General features: G+C 45.2%; 1 protein-coding gene across 3 annotated transcripts; it reads left to right on the top strand.

Moving 5' to 3' along the window:
• The first annotated feature begins 1,691 nt into the window (after window positions 1-1,691).
• On the top strand, window positions 1,692-21,849 carry LOC134132190 (SCAN domain-containing protein 3-like). 3 transcript variants are annotated; one of them, XM_062563547.1, is made up of 3 exons: window positions 1,692-8,213; window positions 8,283-18,275; window positions 18,502-21,849. In XM_062563547.1, exon 3 carries the CDS (start codon window positions 19,509-19,511, stop codon window positions 20,733-20,735), a length of 1,227 nt encoding a protein of 408 aa, XP_062419531.1. In that variant the 5' UTR covers window positions 1,692-8,213; window positions 8,283-18,275; window positions 18,502-19,508; the 3' UTR covers window positions 20,736-21,849. The 3 variants fall into 3 exon arrangements, with proteins under 3 accessions (XP_062419531.1, XP_062419530.1, XP_062419529.1); XM_062563546.1 differs by having other exon boundaries at window positions 7,645-18,275; window positions 18,502-18,618; window positions 18,765-21,849; XM_062563545.1 differs by having other exon boundaries at window positions 7,645-18,275.
• Window positions 21,850-22,400: the final 551 nt, after the last annotated feature.

The raw sequence follows: 22,400 nt of genomic DNA, 5'->3' as shown, positions 1-22,400 counted from the left end.
AGCAAGACCAAAGACGGCCTTCTGTATGGACAGGGGGTTGTGGCAGTTCCGGGTCGTCAGCTTTGGCCTGTGCAACGCCCCGGCCACCTTTGAAAGACTCATGGACCGGGTGCTGGGTGGCATTCCCCGTCAGAGATGTCTGGTATATTTGGACGACATCCTGGCCCACGGGAGCTCCTTCAAAACGGTCTTGGAGTCGCTGTGGCTGGTGCTGCAGAGAGTGTCTGCGGCGGGTCTGAAATTACACCCACAAAAGTGGGGTTGGCGGGTTATTATCGGTGTTTTATACCTAACTTCTCCTCTTTAGCCTCCCCCCTGATGACCTAACCAGGAAGGGTCAGCCAAAGAAAATCAACTGGACGCCCGAAGCTGAGGAGGCGTTGAGAAAAGTAAAGACGGCATTGACTGCAGAGCCGGTCCTACGAGCTCCAGATTTTGGCTGTCCATTCCTGTTGCAAACGGATGCCTCCGATACAGGACTGGGAGCCGTCCTGTCCCAGATTCAGGAAGGTGAGGAGCATCCTGTCTTGTACATCAGCCGGACCCACGAGCCGAGTGGCCACACCGGCAGCTTGTCAGCTCCGCTGCATTTAAGCTGCAGGTTCAGAAGGGACAGAGAGGCCCCCTGGAGAAGACGTAAGGCTAACCCTCTTGTGCGCCTTTCTCTCTCTCCAGAAAGCAGGGAATGACCCTATGGCACCCCTGGAGCACTGCACCGACTCCCCCACGAGCGGATTCACAGAGAGAACCAGGGCCCGTGAAACCTCACCAGCTAAACCTCCACTAATTGACACTACGGTTGTAAATAAACCTCGCCCTCCGGGGACTTCACTTGAGCCGTTTGTGTAGTGTGTTCCTTCCACCCCGCCACAATATACACATACACACACATATACTGTATATATATTGTGACACAAGGTCCTGAGCCCTCGTCAGCGTCGCCCTGGAAACAGACAGGCACACCTGCACCTGCTCATCACGGGCTGAGCGGCCACACCTGCGTGCCATCAGGCGCTGGCTTGATAAGCCTCAGGGGCACACACCGTGGGGGAGGAAGATGTCCCGCAGGACCCGAGTAACTTGTGTTATCTCCCCCCCAGAGAGCAGTGGGTGACCGCCATCCCTCCGTCCCCTTGGACTCCACGGACGCCTGCAGCACCGCGCACCGGGAAGAAGACAGAGAGAGAGAGGAGCGAGCACCAGGGAAAAAACCCTCACGCAACCTAATAATATCCGCCCTTCAGGGCACTCACCGTGACCCTCGTGCCGTGTGTTTCTTCGCCCCGTCACAATATATATATATATATATATATATATATTATATACACACACAAACTCACATATACATACACACAAACACACATATACACACACATACATATATACACACAAACACCCATATATCTATATACACACACATATATAGACACATATATATATACATATGTTGCCTGATTAAAAGGATGAGACAGGACACTGATAAATGTATTTATTTTTCTTTAATGTGGGTTCTTTATTTCCCCTGACTGCACTCTTGGAGCACAGCCTTAATGGGTCAAATTAAGAAAATACTTTGAACGGTGTACACAAATAACAGAGTGCTTTTCTTTTAACAGCATAACATAGCATAAAACTAACATACAAAACAACAGTAGTGACTCTCTCCTGTTTAAATAGAGACAAAGAACATGTACATCGGTCACTACTACTACCAGTCGTTCCTTCAAAAGCTATGAAAACAATGAACTCACTCGGCGCCGGAGTGCACAGCTCCATACACGTGCAAACCTCAATCCACGGCAGCTTGTATCTCCCCTCTAAACGAGACAGTAGCACAGCTGTCAAGGGCTTAACGGTAGCACGCGCTGAGGGAGCATAAAGCACACGCTCCCGGTACCGCTACCAGCCGAGGCATCGCTCCAATAGACCGTGGTAACGCTCCTTTAACTTGAGGCACCGGTCCATTTAGTTCCCCCGACCGAGGGAGCGGTACCTGAACTCATGGCACCGCTCGAGCTACCTCTCTTGACCGAGTAATTACACGAGGCAGTTGCCACAGAGCCGAAGCAGTTGCCACGACTCACCGCGGTAGTTGCCACAGAGCCACAGGCACCGCAACTTGCAACAGGAAGTGCCTCAACGAGTTGCCACTGCCACGATTTGCGCTAGCTCCTACTGCGGGAGAGCGCTACACCCCGGACCGGCTCTCCAGCTACTGCGGAACATCGAGGATGGAAATCACCTTCATGTCCAACGCCTGGGAAACGCGCAGCGTTCCGTCCAGCAAGCAGCCCTTTGAGGGGCTAACACTCGGCAAGTCGACCCTCCGCATCCACGCAGATTGAAGTAGCTCGGCATTCACAGGCACCCGCAGTCGGGTAGGCATGCAGATACTAAACTGTTAACGTATGGACACGCTCCGCGATGCAAAGCTATTCCCCGGTTAGCACTGTCCGGCTTTCCTCATGTGATGCTAGCGCAGAGTCGGGAGATGACGCTCTGTGGTGTTTGAAGTAAGCGCTCCATGACGGAGCACGCAGAGCTGTCTACTGAGACATTGTTTGCGCGGTATAATGTAATGCATACCCTGAGAGGGGGCATGAGCTAGACTCTTACAGAGCTGGGTAGCGATCTCAGCGTGAACTACGGGAGTAATAGGTCGGCAACCAGTACCGTGAAGCTTCTAAGGTACTTAGGCCGGGTCCACCGTATTGACTACAAGTAATCGATCACCTACAAGACCAGTATAGCAGAATAACTGCTACAACTGGACATGACTTTCTAGTCAAATAGGCTATGATATAGATAATGTATAGCATAAATAAATACGGGACCAAGCCTCGCGCAACACGCAAGTTCTGTGATTGGTCGGATAACTACATCCTTTCCATCCATCCAGTTAGCATAATACCGGCGTATAAAAGATGTTCAGGAGAAATTAATTGAATTGAAGGGGCGGTCGCCCAATAAGACTGAGCAACCCAGATTTGTTTTACTCAAGGGACAGAGACATCTTCACCTTACAATAGCATAATAAGGCACAATACATATTCTTAAAAGTTTACTCATAAAAAATCGATATACTCGCTCAGTTCCCTAGCCACGGCGAGGGGTAAGGTGGCCGTCTGTGTGGGGACAGCGAATCTCCCCGTACGTTTAAACACCCAGTGCAACCTGTGAACATGCAACAATACAAACACACACACGGCACTCACTACAAACACACACCACTCACACAATGACAACAAGAAAAGTTAAAAAGTGGTTCAAGTACCATATTAGACTACATGCGAGGGTCAATTCAAGTAAAGTGCCCGCTCTATTCCTCCACACAGCGAGCACCCCCCACTCGAAATCAATAAAATAAAAATGAGGCGAGTACAAAAACAGCAAGGTCGACAAGGACACATAAAAGATCACAATGCTATCACGATTACAAATACTCGATCGCTAGTCTGCAGAACGTGAAGGAAAACATGGAGCAAAACAGCAGCTGTGCGCCACCTGGAAATTAAGCAGATTCGCACAAGTTAAATAAATACGGTCTGTCTGCGGTGGTCCTACAATTGATTCCTACCTGGAAAGGATGAGGCGTTAGACCCTCCCCGACGAAGTTTAAAGGAACCCCACTCTGCCGGAAAAACCTACAACGATGTTTTGTAAACTGACGTTTGTGCAATGACAATAAACCCGCAAGTTAACGACCTACCTGCCGATTTCCCTTTCACTTACGGTAAGGAACCGGGAGACAGCTGAGACTAAGTGTGTGTCGCCTGCTGGTTAAATAGGGCGCTCACTAATGACGTCAGGCAAACCCGCAGTGCTACCTGTTACAAGAACATACCAACAACTTTCACACGCAAAAGTGAATGGCTTTGCAGCACAGGCAGGCCCCTTTAGAACCATGGATGGGAAGGAGTCTATCAACCCAACTGCCCGTAAGATACAGCCGCGTTGCAGAACCAGGCACTGGAACCATGTAAGCTACACTCGTCGCATGATGACAAGAGTTTGCGCGAAGAGGCTAATTCGCCATACGCATTATGCCGCGGAGAAGTGTATTTCCATGCTGCTAGCAGGACATGGCGTCTTATTTATGCAAACAGCCGCAACCGATATGGGAACAGGAGCGGTACTGACGGAGCGTGCATGTCAGTGCTTTCAATGGGTTAGTGTAACGGCCACAACAGCGGTTCTGATTCAGCAACATTGAGGCATGCAGGCCAACTGTGTTTTGGGGGGGTTTTGGTCAAAGCCACGGCTGGCTAGACCATGGCCTCCTTTCTTCAGATGATTGCATTTACCATGACAATCAAGCGCGGCCAGCAATCTCAACTAAGGGCTGAAATTAATCTTACGCAGGGCATTCGTTTAGGGGCAGCTGCTTAACTAATAACCAAGGTACCTCCTCGTCATCCCTGCCAAAGGGTACATTGCGCAGCTGCAACCCACACATTCCCCAACATCAAGGATGGTGAGTTGGATTCTGGAAGCCTAAGAGGGTCCGTGAATCCCAGAAGGTATTAACTGCTAGAGCTGCTAGCATCCCAGTGACAAGCTCTCAGCCAATAGGGCAGGGGGGTCATCAGAGGCTGTGACGTTCCTCCGCCCTGGTCGTAGCGCAGTACGTGCAAAGCAAGATCTATAAGCAGTAAATGAGCGGGTAAGCATGCATATAATGGTGGTGGTGCATTCCCTTTTGGCAGGTCGGTAGGCCTGTAATGGCAAAAATATATGTAACTCTTCTAAATGCTTCCTTTGTATAACCAGTTTATTAATTGCAAGTGCTGAGATGGAAAGGCCATGGTATAAGAGCTGAAGTGTTCCACACTGAGAAATGTTCTCAGCGTCCTAGCTGTAGAGACTAAACAAAGTAGGTCATATGTGTATAACCAGATTTGTGTTGGGAGGGCGAGTCCATGGTCAAAGAACTGACGTGTTTTACATGGATTAGATGTCCCCAGTATCCTGGCTGTAGATACTCAACAAGGTGTTCAAGGTTTCTGTTGACGCCACCGATAACTGAACTTAGGTATAAGAACTGCCTCGTTCTGTTAGGGGGCAAGGAGGTTCACGACAGTCTGGAGAGCACGTAGCTGTTGTGACTTTTTTTCCCTTGCAAGGAAATAAATGAGAAAGACATATTTGACTCAGAGCCTTTGTTTCTTACTTTACAATTGTCTGTGCAAAATCTTCCACCACAGGCCAGGTCAGCGTCCCCTTGCAGTGGACCGCCGTAGTTCCTTCCAGTCTCCCTAAGAAAATCCAATTTCCTAGGTGAACGTGACCTGACTTAATGTGGCTGTGTTTCCTAGGTTTAATGTTACCTGGCTTAACGTGTCTGTTTCCTGCTCTAACAGGACCACATCAATTTCCCCAAAAGATGTCCAAAAGGACCCGTCAAGCTGACAACACTCTGGCCCTTTCTCAATATGCGTTCTTGTGTGGACTTTTGTTCTCGTGGACTCGTGAAACGTCATCAGTCGCAGCCTGAGTACTGTTCCAATTCTAGTCCGCATCTGTCCGAGAACGGTCATAATACCCGGATATGACTCGCCCCGCCCATTTTACCGGGCATGCATCGGAGCAGGCTCGTCTGTTCTTGTGAGAGCCAAATATCCCAGAATGCATTTCACCTCAGCAACAGGCAACAACGACAGAGGAAAAATAAACACAACTTTATGTCGAACTTTATAAATACTACTTTATTTAAGTAACGTAATGTAATTTTATGACTGACGTTAGTTGTTAAAGTAACTTTTGTTGTTAAAGCAAATGTTTGTCAACATTCAGCCTTCGTAACAATCTGCTCCGTGGATGTGAGAGCAGCCAGTTTTCTGTGAAATGCTTCACCGGTTTTCACGTCTCCGTAGCGGTTATACATGAGATTTAACTGTACTATAACGAGTCTTCATAAGTTTTAATGTCGTGTCAGAGACTGATGTTGTTCACCGGTTGCGTCTGTTTGAGGACAGTTTTGAGTTTAGATTCATAACTTCATGTTTAAATGTAACTTTAACGTATTGTCTGTATCCGCAGAGCGCAGCTTGTTTATTGTCCATCATTGTGCATTAAAACTAACGATGTTTTAACTAAAGGACATGAGGAGACCGTCCTCGAGACTCTATTCAGCTTCTAAGAAAATCTGAAGCTCTGAATTATAATAATAATGAATAAAAAAAATCCACATATGAATTATTGTAAGATCTTTGATGTGTGGTCAGCAGCTTGCTGTACGAGGACCACTACACTGATTATCAGCCTCTTGATGTTTGAGTAACAAGACAAACGGTAGGTGTGTGTGCATTAAAATATTTTAGTACAATAGTTTATTTTTTGTTACTGTATCCAACCTCCTCCTCCTAAAATGATAAAGCTAACTATTTTATGACTGACTATATATACATGGTGCTCAATATTATATATACAATTTCTGAGACAAAAATGAGACAAAAGCTTGTTAATAGTAAAATATTTAAGTCAAAAACTAAATTAAAACGTATTAGCAAAACCAGCTGACATGGTGACGTAATCAAGTCAGCTGCTGTTCCAATTGCGGAAATGTCCGTTCTCCATTCTCCCGAACCTGCGAGTCAGGACTCCCGAGTCTGTCTCCCGAGTCTATTCTCGCCGGAACGCAAGTCCGTTCTCGCCGTCTCAGGTATTGAGAAAGGGCCTCTGTTTTGCGGTCTCACAGGACCAGTCAAGCTGACTACTTTTCTTTTTCGCGGTCTCACGGGGCCAGTCAAGCTGACTACCTTTCCGTTTAGCGGTCCCGCGACCAGAGTCCCCCGCTGGGATGCACCGCCAGATGGTCCTCGGCCAGGGTAACCGCTGCCTCCACGGTCGGGGGTCGGTGACACTGCACCCACGCCGCAGTCCGTTCCGGGAGCCCCACCATCAGCTGCTCCAACACCACCTTCTCCATTACTGCCTGCGCCCCACCCGGCCCGTTCGGCAGCAACCATCTGGCCGCGGAGTCCTTGAGCCGCTGCCCGTATGAAAACGGCCGGTCCTCCGGCCCCAGCCTGGCCTCGCGAAACCGGCGGCGGTGGTCCTCCGGGAGTAGTCCCAGCCTGTCCACCACGGCCTTCCGGACGGCCGCATACTCCCGCCGTGCCGCCGGTGGGAGTCCCATGGCCGCCGTCTGCGCTTCCCCCGTCAGGAGCGGTAACAGCCGCACCGGCCACTCGTCCTCCGGCCAGCCACACGCCTCCGCCGTCGCCTCGAAAGCCTCCAGGTATGCCAAGACATCATCCCCCGCTGTCAGCCGGTGTAGTGTCAGCCCGGCCAACGCCGCCATCCCGGGCGCCGGCGGGGGTGCGGCTGGCCGCCCCGCGAGCTGCTCCAACGCCTGGGCTTGTCTCCCCATTTGGGCTTGGAGCGCCCCCAGGAACTGACGGTTGGCCTCCGCCTGGTCGCGCTGGATGGCCGCCAGCTCCCTGATCATTCGGCCCAGTGCCATAAACGGCTGGGTCGGTATCTCCTGCCTGTTGTCGTCCGTCATTGTCCCCCCTCCACGTTTGGCGCCACTGTACCAGCTGGGTTACTATGGGGGAACGTAAGGACTCACAGACACCTGTTCACAGTTGGTAACCGTCATTATTGTTATTATTTCTCCGGCTTGCTGGAACACCCCGCTCGCTCGGTCGGTCTCTCTTTTAAATAGACGGGGAAGCATCTCTTCAATTGTCCTCAGCTGGAGGTTCATTACCTCCAGCTGTCACCATTCCCCCAGCCACTCCCCCTCTCTCTCCCTCTGCAGCCGAGCCGAAACCACGCCCGCCACCACAATATATATATTAGAATTTAGAAAAAACAGCAGAAAAAATGCGTTTTGGGAATACATTAGTTGGACAAAGCTTTATGTTGCGATTTTTGAATGTCGGTGTGAAGCCGGAGCGGTTCATAGTAAGGGCAAGACATGTGGAAAAGGTCTCAGACTCAGCCCAACAGAAACATTCGCTTTTACCACCTAAACACTACAGAAAATTTTCACTATCTCCATCATAGTCATCGTCATTGCCTCGATCTTCGTCTCCAATTTTTTCCAGTTCACCTACTTTAACATCTGGTTCCATTTCATCTAAATGTGACAGGTAGCACTGCGGGATAGACTGACGTCATCAGGGAGCGTCTTATTTAACTAGCAGGCGACACCCACTTTGTCCCAGCTGTCCCCCGGTTCCTTACCGTGAGCGAAAGGGAGATCGGTAGGTAGGTTGCTAACTTGCGGGTCTAGTGTTATTTCAGCAATGTCAGTTTGCTAAATATTTTTGTAGGTTTGGCCGGCGGAGTGGAGTCCCGTTAAACTTCGTCGGGGAGGGTCTGACGCCTCAGCCTTTCCAGGTAAAAGGATCGTAGGACCACCGCAGACAAACAATATTTATTTAACCGAATCTGCTTAATTTTCAGGTGGCGCACAGCTGCTGTTTTGCCCCAGGTTTTCTCACGGTTGCACAATAACGACTGAGTGTTGTTAACCGTGATTGTATTGCTATATTGTGCGTTTCCTTGTTCTTGTTGATCTCCGTTTTTTTTGTGTACTCGCCTTATTTTATTTTATTGATTTCGAGTGGGGGGTGCTCGCTGTGTGGAGGAATGGCGCGGGCACACTCGGGTTGATTCACATGCTGTAGCGTGGTCTTTGCATGAACTATTTTTAACTTTTCTTGTTGTCATTGTGTGAGTGGGTTTGTAGTGAGTGTGCCGTGTTTGTGTGTGTGTTTGTTGTTGCATGTTCACAGGTGGCACTGGGTGTTTTACTGTATGGGGAGATTCGCTGTCCCCACACAGACGGCCGCCCTACCCTCGCTGTGGCTAGGGAACCGGGCGAGTATATAGATTTTCTGGTAGCAAGCTTTTATAAATATCTATTGTACATAATTATAGTATTGTCTTAATAAATTGTTTTGTACGGTAAAGATGTCTCTGTCCCTTGAGTGAAAATTAATTCGGGTCCCTCGTGTCACATAAAGAAAAGCATGTTTGATGAGCACACTCACCCCATCCCACTGCATGATTTTTGATGTTTCTTCCTTTAATTCTCTTTGTAAAGTTCATAAATCTGGAAGTTACCTTCAATCTCATTAAGAGATTTTCCTTGGAATCTTCCAAGAGATCCTTTCTCCATTGCCAGAAGAAGCTTTGAGATTTTCTATAGATAGAAGATAGAAGTCTCTGTGGACCCGAATGTCAGCCAAAAAGTTGGATAGTTGGTCAAGCTCATAAGTTGGAATGCAGTTCTGCTTTCTAGCTCTTATAGTTGAATTTATATTGATTAAGTTCATGAACATTTTTAACATGGTTTTCAAATGGAGTTTGTTTTCAAATCCTCTTAAACTTCAACCTTTTCAGCTTCGCCAATCTTTCAGCTAGAGACACCATTTAAACTTTAAAATGTTGACACAAGTCTTAACAATTTTCAAAAAAAAACAGCTTGTAGATATCTATAATACTTTTTTCATAACCACTAATCATGTTTCATTAGTCTTTTGGGTCCGTTTCTGAGTTTGTGTAAATGTGTGTATTGGGTTTTCTTAGAGCAAGGCAGAGTGGGAGCCGTGTCAGGATTCAGTAAAAAAAAAAAAAAAAAGGAACTTTTGCTTTCACGGCCACAATATATTAACTTTTCAGGCTTCATTTCTAAAGAAAAACAATGCAGTGCTTGTGCTGGTGGGATTCAGAGTATGGAATCCCACAGTTATTTACCTTTTGTGTGAGGAGCCCGATAGTGAGACAGTCTGTCCCCGAGCCCCATAAGCTTCAATTCAAATCTGCCGACATTTAAAAAAAAAAAAACACAGAAGGTACATGTTTTGTAAACTGCTAGTTGAGCAGTTTTAAAACACATAGAGATTATTTATTTCTCCGATTTGTTTTTTGCAATTCTTTCAAGCTTTTCTCATTTCTGTACTGAAAATTAATTTCAGCTTTCTGCATTCCAACGCATTTTCAGCAGGAAATGCATTTTCTAGTTGTATTTGAGTTACTGCTTCGATTACTCGTCATTGACAAAAGTAGTGGAATCACAGTAACGCATTACTTTCAACACCGCTATTACTTCATCTAAACCTTACAACCGCAGCCTGTCATTGAAAAAAAACCAACACGTGCTTGGATCAAGCAGTTGACCTAAATAAATGTTACGTTTAATTGTGCTTGTGTAACAACTTACTGCTGGAATGACAATGCTTGAGCCCTCCGCTTCAGTCACAGGGCTTGCATTGGTTTGGTCGTTTGCGGCTGTCCTTACACCTGCTCCAGGTAAACCGTGGCGAGTCGGTCCTTCTTCCTCCTCCACTTCAACTTGGAGAAGATGATGCGCGTGTGTCCGCCTTACATGATAGAAGGAGGAGTTATACACCCTGTACTCACTTGGACAGCCATCAATCCCGCACACGACGCGAAAGTCAGGGCTGCGACTGTGCATGGTGTTAATGTGACACAAAAGTTGTTTCAGAGTCAATGCCACAAATATGTAGCATATGAAGCAACGCCAAATCATCTTCGAAGATGTCACGGGCCAGAGGACGGTAAACTAGTCACAGGCACAGGTAGGTAGCGCAAGACTGTCGTAAAAACTATGGTTACACCTGCCAGATAGGTGCTGCAAATGAAAATGTGGGCGTAAACTACATGGTACATGGTTGTGTTTTAAGTGTTTATTGTATATCGTTGCAGCCGAACAGAGATAGCGAACTAATGCTCTCGTCAGGGCTCTTCCTTTGTCAGCTCGGTATCATTTGTGCTGACAAGACTTTGGTTGTTCTCCAAAAGTTCTGCTCCCTTGACGTTTTAATTTCATGTCAACGTCCAAGGGAGTAAAAGTTCTTCAGACCCACCAAATGAGTCCTGGTCGCTTTGCTCGTCAGACTCCTGTCGTCTCTCGTTCAATCATCCAAGCATTTCGTAATGTTCATTGATGGGGCTGTAGTTGTTGGTTCTTCTTCATCCTTGGTGTGGTGAGAGGTTGGTGGTACCGAGGGAGATCACAGCGGGTGGCGAAGCGGAGTCCAATTCAGGATGCACTGGCACATGTTCCTCATATGATAAAAACAAAAACAACAAAGTTCTTTTATCCAATTAAGATTTTTGTTTGTTTACAGTTTCTTCACTATTTATCTTTCTCATTTAGGAATTGCGCTTAGGTTATAAACATATATGTGTGTATATGTCTATATCTGTATTCTATTACCATTAATGTAACTGTAGTGGCTATTTGTCCATAAACTTAAACAAAACAAATAATAACAAACTTCTCAAATGGCCACTTGAGGCTACGTCATGGTTAGGCTTTACGCAGGTTCAGAGGTACCAAAGCAAAGTGATGTCCATAACAAGATTGAGTTTGAGGAGGTTTATTCACACACATAAGCAGAAAAACTAGTTCATGCATTTGTTACTTCTAGACTGGATTACTGTAATTCTTTGTTATCAGGCTGCTCTTGTAAATCGCTTAAACCTCTCCAACTGATTCAGAATGCTGCAGCACGTGTACTAACAAGAACTAAGAAATGGGATCATATAACTCCTGTATTAACTTCTCTGCACTGGCTTCCTGTTAAATCAAGAATAGAATTTAAGGTACTTCTCCTCACCTACAAGGCACTTGCTGGTGAGGCACCGTCTTATCTTAAAGAGCTTGTTACACAGTATTGCCCTACAAGGCATCTACGCTCCGTAGATGCTGGGCTACTTGTGGTTCCTAGAGTTTTAAAAAGTAGGATGGGGGCCAGAGCCTTCAGTTATAAAGCTCCTCTTTTGTGGAACCAGCTTCCACTTTCAGTCCGGGGGGCAGACTCGGTCAGTTCATTTAAGATAAAGCTTAAAACGTTCCTCTTTGATATTGCTTATAGTTAGGGCTGGCTCAGGTTAGCCTGGACCAGCCCTTAGTTAAGCTGCTCTAGGCTTAGACTGCCGGGGGACTTCTTAGGACACACCGAGCCCCTCTTTTACTCTCACTCTCTCCTCCCACAATCATCCATGTTTTATTAATGTACATCACTAATTAAGCTTCTTTCCGGGAGTTTTTTGTGCTTTCTCGCCTAGCAGGTCTCCGTGGATCATAGTTTCGTGCGGACCCCGGTTCTGACTCCTGGCTCATGGCTCTGCTGACACCTGCTGCTGCCATCATCATTACTTTAAATATGATTCATATTACTGTCATCATAAACCAACATCTTTCTGCTCTCCCTCCCCACAGAAGCCTCTGTGGATGGTGGTTCGATCTGATGGAGGTTGTCCCTGCAGTGGTCCTGCCGTACACCTCTTCTGCTACTTGCAATTACTTGTATCATCTCTGTTAGAGAAATTGAATGTATTGTACATCTTTTACATTGTTGATTCTGTGCACATGACATCCATTGCAGTCTGTCCATCCCGGGAGAGGGATCCCTCCTCTGACGTTCTCCCTAAGGTTTCTTCCCTTTTTTTCCCATTGAAGGGTTTTTTCATATTTTGGGGAGTTTTTCCTGTGCCGATGTGAGGGTTTCGGGACAGAGGATGTTGCATGTGTACAGACTGTAAAGCCCTCTGAGGCAAATTTGTAATTTGCGATTTTGGGCTATACAAAATAAAATGAATTGAATAAGCAAGCTCACAGACATTCCTGCTGCCTCTCTCACGCTGGTAAAAACCCATATGCCCTCCTAGCCTGAAGTACCTCCCACCTTGACCTACTTATGCAAATGAACATAACACCATGTGACCAATAAACGACAATACAAGTAAAGCATAAATACAAAATAAACCAAATTAACCTTAACAAGAAAATAAACGAATAAATGAAGCTATAAATTAACTTGAGCCCAAAAATAAAAATATAGCTCCAACAGTAACCAAACCAAAAAATACTACTTTCTCAAAACCTTTTGTTGTTTCCACAAAGATTTGTTTTAGTCTTGTGCATCTCTTATCTCTGACATTGTGTCTCTGTATTAACCTTTCACTGCACGTTACCAATTCTTATTCTCATACACATTGAGGAGTTACTTAATAAATTTCTTTTAGCCTTTGTGTAACTAATTAATTACCCCTCATGTCAGTACTGACACCTCATAGTTAAACCAAATTTGCTTGTTGAATTAAACTCTTTCACATCAGTCACTCAGGCTTCATCCCAACAGCTTTCATTCATTTTGACTAAACAGGTTAACTAATCAATTCTTTGATAATACCAGTTGTTGTCTCGCTGGTAGCTCCTGGGGCCAACAACGACATTGGTCTTCCACTGGAAGAAAGGGCTCCTCAAATCGATGTAGTCGGGCCCCAAGTCGCTCCAGGAGTCCGCTGGCAAGCCGGTGTTGGTGTTGCGCCGAGCAGCCTGCTGCACGCTGCGTGGGCCCCCAAACGCAAGGCGAATTCCCAAATACTCTTCATTTGGGTAAAACCCTGCTGAGTCCTTTCTTGGTCGCGTCATTCTGTCAGGTGGCAGCTGGAGCAGGTTGCAGGGAGGACTCAAATGCAGGATTTCTCGAACAGAGTGCTCTTTAATCAGACACAAAACCAAAGAACGTGCACCGACGACGAGTGACAATAGACAATGACGCGACAAGGCACACAGGGCTTAAATACACTAGGGAGGTGCAGGTGATTGGGGAGGGCGTGACAGGTGGATGAAGGCTGGAGGAGGAGTCGGAGGATAAACAAGCAGAGGAGGATTCGTCTCCCTTATATCACTTCTTAAAAGAAAAAAACAAATCAGGAGAATTAATCACAAATTATCACATCTCCTTGTTATTCACTTTTTAAAGTCTCTTTTTACACTTCTTCTCTTGCACTACTGCGCTTCTTCAACATAAAAACATTTCCTCTTTTGCTTTCATAACTAAATTATACATATTATTATTATCTATCAGCACTTTTCTTTAAACTATTTTCCCAGACAGATTTCGGTTAATAGAAAGATGCTTTTGTTTTTACAGCTAACAGAAACTCCTAATTTCTATTTGTTTCAGTACCATTACCATTTTTCTCTATTATGTGAGATCTCTGTATGGATTAATACCGTCTCCCCTTCACATGCAGCCTCTTTCTGTGCCGACGAATAACCCCTCTTTTTATCCAACACAAAAACCACGTGAAACAATGTTCCTCCAGGTCTTTGATTTGTTAACTGATTTTACGCTTCCCCAATAAACCGGCCTTTTATTTAAATCTAGCTTCTAGTTCTTTCTTCTCCTTTCTCAATATCTGCGTCAGTGACACTCTGCCTGTTAAACTAACTCTCCAACAACTTCCACACTGCATGCTCCGTACGTTCCACCGTATCATGTTTCATGTCTCGGTGGCATCTCCCCTCACCGCCAACAACAACAATTTCACTTGGTCATTCATCATTTTCCAAGATATCCTGGCGCTGGCCAGGGCTGGACTGGGACAAAAAAGGGCCCTGGCATTTTTGCTCAGACCGGCCCCCCACAATCGGTCGGACACAACCACCAACCAGTACACTATCCTAGCTTTCCCTGTAGATATGCATATCTATTGCTACGTTCCCAAAAACCCATACAAAGCTGAGGACTACTGTAAGTGCCATGGACAGTAATGTCGGTAATCAGACAGTTGATGGACCCCATTGACTTCCATAGTAGAAAAAAAAATACTATGGAAGTCAATGGGGTCCTTCAAATGTCTGATTACCGACATACTTCAAAATACATATTTTTGTTTATCAGAATAAAGAAATTCATACAGGTTTGAAACAACTTGGGGGTGAGTAAATGATGATACAATTTTCATTTTTGGGTGAACTATCCCTTTAAAGAGCACAAACCCCCCTCTTTAATATGACACCAAACAACATTTACCTCTAATTGTTGAGACACTTCCCATAAAAAACCTATACAAACAAATTACTCACACAAAACGTCCTGATAATATATATATATATATATATATATATATATATACAATTTAGAGTATTCACTTGCCGTAATATTGCATATTGCTGATATTGGAAATTCAGATGAAACATTAGAAAATATCTAGTTAGTTCAATATACAGCTTTAAAAATGGTTTTTAACCCCCAAATAACATACGTTAGCGACCTCTTCTAACGTGTAACTCGTTGTGGGCGAGTAATCATTAAAATAATCAAATGGCATCATTTCAGTTTTTTTTCTAGAGAAGAAGGGCCGTCGACGTTATGAGTTTTAAATGTTTACATTAGAATATCCCAAGTTGCAATTGAATAAGTAAACTCTCAACTCTGCTAGCTACAATAACAGTGTAAAATAGCTTATGCTGTGTTATTTTACTTTAGCTAACTGAGTGGCCATTGCAGTCACTTTTAAGTGACAATTTGACAAATGACAACCTGACACTCAGACTTTATAATGGCAACAACCGACAACGATAATGTTTGTTGCCTTATTATGATATTCATTAATTGAGGTAACTGTTAAATCGTCATCATCTTGGTTGTGGCCCAGCCAGGCCCACACACACTATCCTCACGCACCCGCCCTGATTAACACTCCCTCCCTGTTCATGGAGCTACCTGCTTGCTTACCGTTTCAATGACACTCTCCTGCTCACTCTGTCCCTCCTGGACTTCACTGTCACACTGACACCTGCTGCACCTTCTCCTCTGCTGCCTGCGAGCTAGGTTTGCCAACCGTCCCGTATTACCCGGGACATCCCAAATTATGGATAATTTGGATTTGCCAATCACAGCCTGCTAAATCAATGGCGCATCAGACCAGTGTGTGCGCGCGGGTGCCGGGTTGCCAGAGCGGAGCATGTGAGGTTGTGCAAGCCTGGCCGCCGACCGCTAGCGCCCCCCCCGTCAGCCCGCGAAAGTGGCAACCCTACTGCCTTAATCCACACATTTCTTTCTAGCTCGGAGTCACTGAATGCATCTGACTGACACACGGAGAGGGAGGGGTGGAGCCTGCTAAGAGATGATTGGGCCAGCCCAGTGTCAGTATGGAAAATGAACCAATGGGCCGCTGTCCCTGCTTTATGGGCCGGTCGAAAGCAAAAACATTTATTTTTTTAAATATTTTTTTTATAGGCCTATCGACCGGCCCCCAAGTGCGTCGGCCCACCGGGCATTTGCCCGGTATGCCCGATTACCAGTCCAGCCCTGGCGCTGGCCCCCAGCCGCCATCACCTGTTTCCCGGTCAAATTCACCTTCCATTTTAATACAGTGATCCAGTTTATGTATATTCCTCCCGGAGCAGTCAACTATGTTCTGAAAGTTTATACTAACCTTTCAGAGGCAATGTTATGATCCACGAGCTTATGTTAGCCCCGCAGATTTTATTCTATGTCCGAGGTTTATTCTAACTTTACGGAGTCAATGCGTCTGTGAGTTTATTTTAACCTCTCAGACTTAATTATTATAGCCAGAAGTTTATGATTGACCTTGCGGTTTGTCTATGTTCTCGGTTCCATAAAACCTATTTCCAAAATTTCTCTCAAAGTGCATTTCTTAACACGTTTTTATTTATTTATCATATTACTTCTCACTCTCTCCCTGTCTCCTTTTCTTCTCACCCCCTGCTCGCTCCCTCACGCACACACCCAGACACACATACACACTCACACTTCTCTCTCCCCTATTCCTTTCCACCGCTTTTTTATTTTATTATTATTTTTTTTACACACCGCAATTATACACCGCTGTTCTCAATGTGCCATATTCTTTTTTACAACACACGTTTTCTCTTTAACTCGACTTTGAGGAACACTAAGTCCTAGGGTCACCAGCCCGTGGTAGTTTGAGGGTCCCCAGATCCCCAGGCCACCTAACCTAGCGAAGCCATCCCTCGTCAGGGAGTGGGGGGGTTGCCACACCTGAGACTGGGATAAGGACGCTGATCCAAATCCTTTTATTTGTGCCAGATCCTGGATCCCTTGGTATTCGCCGATACCTTCCGAATTACCGTGCTCGCCGGCACGACTTCACCGTGCTCGCCGGCACTTTTTCACTGTGCTCGCCGGCACTATTTCACTGTGCTCGCCGGCACTTTTTCACTGTGCTCGCCACCAAACCACAACGTACTCCTTATTTCAGATTATTCAATATGCAGAATTAGTGGTAACAAGTTTCTGCTTACCTTAGTTTGAAGCGGCCTTGGAGTATGCAGTGTTCAGCGGGTGAAAGCATTTTGGACCGAATTCACCTATGCAGGAAAACTTCTCAATCCCGGACGAGCCCCCAAATTGTTGGGATTTTCAATCCCCCCGAGTTGGTTGATGAGAAGAATCCGGCCCGTCAAGTTAAAAAGTTAACATTTATTTAGAAGAGAAATAGATACATTGAGCAATTCCCCGCAGGTGCACCTGGAGACTACATATGTATCACAAAGTGATCCATCCAAGACTGCCTGATGTCTGACTCTGGCCCTTTTAATAATCTCTTCGCGTCCTTGACGACTAATTTGAGCTGGTTCTGGTCTCAAACGGCTATTGTCCAAGATGCCCAGGTGTTCCCCCCCCCCCCCCTGTACCATTCTGTGCAACGGAGTACTGTGTCAGATAGGGATTTATCTTCAAGCTTTCTGTACTCCTTCATCCCTCAGTTCCCTTGTGTGCCTTATATGGTCATAGTGTTATTTACTGCATTGTGACAACATCTGCTCCATAGAACATGTAAAAAGCACACAAACAAGAACATACATTTCACACTAGCTACCTAATCTGAATGAAGTGTCAACTTCTAAGGCCGGCTACACACTGGCTGCATGGTGTGAGCGTGGCGGCTGGATCTTTCGATGTCTTTACACACCAGAAACCTGTCTGATGCATTCTGGACACATGAATGTTCCAGAACATTCCATGTTGATCATAAATATATACTGATTTGATTACAGCAAAAACAATGTTGGCATTTTTGACTGTAGGCTACAGAATATTTCGTTTTGACAGGTGCAATATTTGTCTTTGCTGTAATCAAATCAGTATATGTTTATGTTAAACATGAAGTATACTACTGCTTGAGTGCAATAAATTAATGGGAAATGTACATGTGTACAGACAAGGCTAGCAGCTCCAGCGCCACGTCAGCTTCTAATGCAACAAAAAATCCATGCAACAGAAACGCCAAGCTCACGCAAAGCAGCCAGTGTGTAGCCGGCTTAATAGTCTCATGAAGTTTCATTTCTAGGGCACTGTTTAATCTTGGTATGTTTGTCTTCTAATGTTTTAATAGCTGCAAACATCACAGAGACAATGATGAGCACCCTGTCTCGTGAAGACTTGCGGGATCTTTTCCCTGGCCCAGAGAACTTTTTACGGAGAAAAGCATTCTGGCGTGCATCGGAGGTCAGTTTCTCAGTAAAGTGGCCTAAATTGAGCTACAATAACAACAGCAAAGAGTTTTTGTAACAGGCATGGTAGTCTACATGTGTGCAATTCAGTTTAGATTCATTGTTAGATGTTCAGTTAGTTGATGTAAGCGATTTAAACCTTGAAATGGAATATTGCTTTATACGTGTGCAGAAAAACAAATGTTGATTTTTGCAGTAGTTCATTATCTTTTATTTTACAGGAGTCAGGCCAAGAACACTCAAAATTATCCGAAAGTTCCTCCTTTAATACTTCACCCATGTGACAGACATCCACTCCTGTGAACGCAATTCCTGCAAACCACAAAACCCCTGAAAAGGTTGTGAAGTTATCCTCTCCAGAATATGTATTGCACACAGAAACAGATCTTTAGCAAGTCTGACAACAATACTTTGAGTTGTCAAAGAGAGGCGAACAGCGCAACTGCCAGATGCCGCCTTGACTACTGTAACTCTCTCCTGGCAGGTCTCCTTGCTACCGCCATTCGACCACTGCAGCTCATCCAGAATGCAGCAGCTCGACTGGTCTTCAACATCCCAAAATACTCCCACACCACACCACTTCTCCGTTCTCTTCATTGGTTACCAGTGGCTGCCCGCATCCAGTTCAAAACATTGGTACTTACGTACCATGCTGTGAATAGATCGGGACCAGTTTACATCCAGGACATGGTGAAACCCTACATCCCAACCCGCACACTCCGATCTGCATCTGCCAAGCTGCTTGTTCCTCCCTCACTGAGAGAAAAGCACTCGGCAAGATCGCGACTCTTCGCTGTCCTGGCTCCCAGATGGTGGAATGAGCTCTCTGATGACATCAGGACTGTAGAGAGCCTCTACATCAGGGCTATTCATTTGGCGGCCCGCGGGCCACATCCGGCCCGAAGGCAACCTCAGAGTGGCCCAGCCCGTAGTTCCGCAATAGACAGTATAAAAGGGAAAATAGGGTCCCGCCAGCGATATTTTTTCCCCCACTATGGCCACGCCAAGACCCGCCCTTCAATAGCATTCACACACTACGATTGGCCAGGTGTCCGTGTACAGGTCCTATCCCCTGACTGCTTCGTAGGGCGGGTCTTGGCGTGGCCATAGTGGGATTGGTAATTCTGCGTCCCGCCAAAACTACCAAAATGTAAAGAGCGTGCTGTGCCGGCGGTAGCCTACATTACTATCAATATGTCTTTCTCAACACTGAAATGTAAAATTGACAATGAAAACCGTTAAAGATTACAATCTGCGGCGGCACCACGCTGAAAAACACCAGACTTTCCGCACCAATTTTCCCGAGGGATCTCAAGAGAGGGCTGCAAAAGTGCAGAGTTTGATTGCATCTTACAACCGGAGCAGTGTTACTATGGTACGGTCATTTACAGCCCAAGAGAGAGCTACCGCAGCATCCCTTCGTGTTTCCTGGATATTGGCAAAAAAGAAAAGGCCATTCACAGACTCTGAAACCGTGAAGGACTGTATGCTGGCCATCGTGGATGAGGTGATAAATGACGATAAAATGAAAACGAGCGTGGCATCTGCTATAAAAAAAATACCCCTGTCAGATACTTCCAACAGTCGGAGAGTTGAAATTCTTGCTGCAGATGTGTATGAAACGATGTTAGGAGACCTGAGGAAAGCTGACACTATGTCTATAGCAGTTGATGAGTCCACAGACAAAACTGATACTGCTCAGTTGTGCATATATGTCAGTTTTTTTGACGGCAAATGCTTCCGAGAGGAGCTGCTCACCCTACTGCCGTTAGAAGGACACACAACTGGCAATATAGTTTTTGGGAAAATTGGTCTGGATATGAAGCGTGTGTGCATGCTTGTGACAGATGGGGCTCCATCCATGACAGGGAAAGTGAATGGTTTGGCAGCACGTTGGTCCGCTGTAGCACCTCAGCTGATGTCCTTACACTGCATTGTGCATCAGGCGGTGTTGTGCGCAAAACTAAGCGGGGCGCTCAAAACGACAATGGACAGTGTGATGGCTACAATTAATTTTATTCGCTCCACATCAATCCTCCAACACCGCTTATTCCGCATGCTGCTGTCAGAAATGTCTGCTGAGCACCAAGACCTGCTTTTGCATAATGACGTGAGGTGGCTGTCCAAAGGCAAAGCACTGGAGCGTTTCTGTGGTCTCAGAGAGGAGATCATAACTTTCCTTCGCAGCAGCAAGCAAAAAAAGGCAGAAACGCACTTGAGTCGCATACTGGACGACAACTTCATGGCTAATGCCTGCTTTCTGAGCGACATATTCAAACACCTGAATGATCTCAATTTGGGACTACAAGGCAGAGATAAAACTGTCATTGACCTTGTGGGACAGATGCGCGCATTCCAAGTTAAACTGGACCTTTTCGCAACTGATTTGAGCACAGGACGAAGGCTCCATTTTCCGACACTCCGCAAATACATCGATTTTTTTTTTTTACATTGATTTAGTAGGCAGAAATCACGGATGTGATGACAGATTTCATTGCGAGCCTGAAAAAGAACTTTGCTGGTCGATTGGATGGACTTGTCCTGCCCACAGAGGTGGCCGTTTTTGCCAGAGACCCGTTCACTGTTGCAATAGAAGGGGACTTATCCGCCCGGGCAAAGGAAGTGGTTCCTTCCATTGACGAGGGGAAATTCACACTCGAACTTGTTGACATGCAGTCATCTGTAACCATGGCACAGGAGCTTTGCACTAACGGGCCCGCAATGTTTTGGACAGATGTCAACGTACATCAGTTCCCTAACATAAAGAAAGTAGCGATTGTCATCCTAAGTATGTTTGGATCAACATACACATGTGAGTCAAGTTTTTCACACATGAACTCGATAAAAAGCAACTCTCGTTGCTCCCTGACTGACCGTACTCTCCATCAATGCCTCCGGATAGCATTGACAACTTACGAGCCTAAAGTCACTGCTCTCGTTCAAAACAAAAAATGTCACTTCTCCCACTAAGTCAGCAGGGTAAATGTAGCCTAACTACATCCATATAATGTGGGATGTGTAAAATATGTTCCCTCAGTGTGCAGCTTGTGTAGTTAGTTAAAGTTGCGAAAACTGCACTTTTTATTTTTATGCACTTTGAGATGTTCCTGCATGGGTCAAATATGACCAAGATGTTTATTTTATTTCAAAAGGAAACTTAATGTTATTGTGAATTGCTTACTGTGCACTTTTTTGTTTTATGCACTCAAATAGGTCAGATATGTAGCCTAGGTAGGCCTAGGCAAGAGGTGCCTAGGTCAGTTTCTTTTCTTTTGTAAGTGGAAAAAGTAGGAGCTACCTCAGATTCTGTTCAGTTAGCTCTTTTGTTTTTTATGCACCTTTTGCTGTGCAAACTCACCAAAGTCAAAAGAGAAACAATTAATAAATGTTTTTCAATAAATTTGTTTGTGTTGGTTTTAAAATTTGTCATTACGAGCTGCTTCGCTGCTGAAATGACTGGCCCAACTAACCTTTCTCGATTTAAAAATCTGGCCCAACTGAATAGCCCTGCTCTACATCTTCCGTCGAAAACTCAAGACACACCTCTTTAGACTCTACCTTGACTAAAACACTAGCAAACCGTAGCACTAACAAATGGTAGCACTTAACTTGTACTTGTAATGGCACTTTTCTATAACATGTTTTGAAACTGCTTATTTGATGAAAATTGTACTTTCTTGTTACTTAATATATTGTTACTTAATATATATTAATATAGGTAAAACAGAGTTTTCCCAGCTAAGTTCAAGATCACTCTTATCTTGTAAAGTTTAAATACAATGTCTTATTTCAAGAAATCTTACCAAGAGAATTTCACTTGTTCCATTGGCAGATTTTTTTGCCAATTAATAAAAGATATTTTTGCTTGTAATAACAAGCAAAAATATCTTTTATTAATTCTTTGGCTTATTTTTGAAGTGGCCAGTGTATTGTGTCATCTGATGACTACATTATCAGGGTACTGTGTTATCAAATGTCTATTATGTTGATACTGTATTATCTGAGTACTGTAGTAACGAAGTATCCGCCTAATTGGTATAGTGATGTTACTAGCTCGTGGCACGAGCCTCGTGCCTTTGTATCAAGTTGATAGTGGCTAGATAATAATCTATGAGCGGAG

This window comes from Pungitius pungitius, chromosome 7 (assembly GCF_949316345.1).
Source record: "Pungitius pungitius chromosome 7, fPunPun2.1, whole genome shotgun sequence".
Taxonomy (NCBI): Eukaryota; Metazoa; Chordata; class Actinopteri; order Perciformes; family Gasterosteidae; genus Pungitius; species Pungitius pungitius.
The sequence above is the reverse complement of the archived record's forward strand: the minus strand, read 5'-3'. Positions and strand labels throughout refer to the sequence as shown.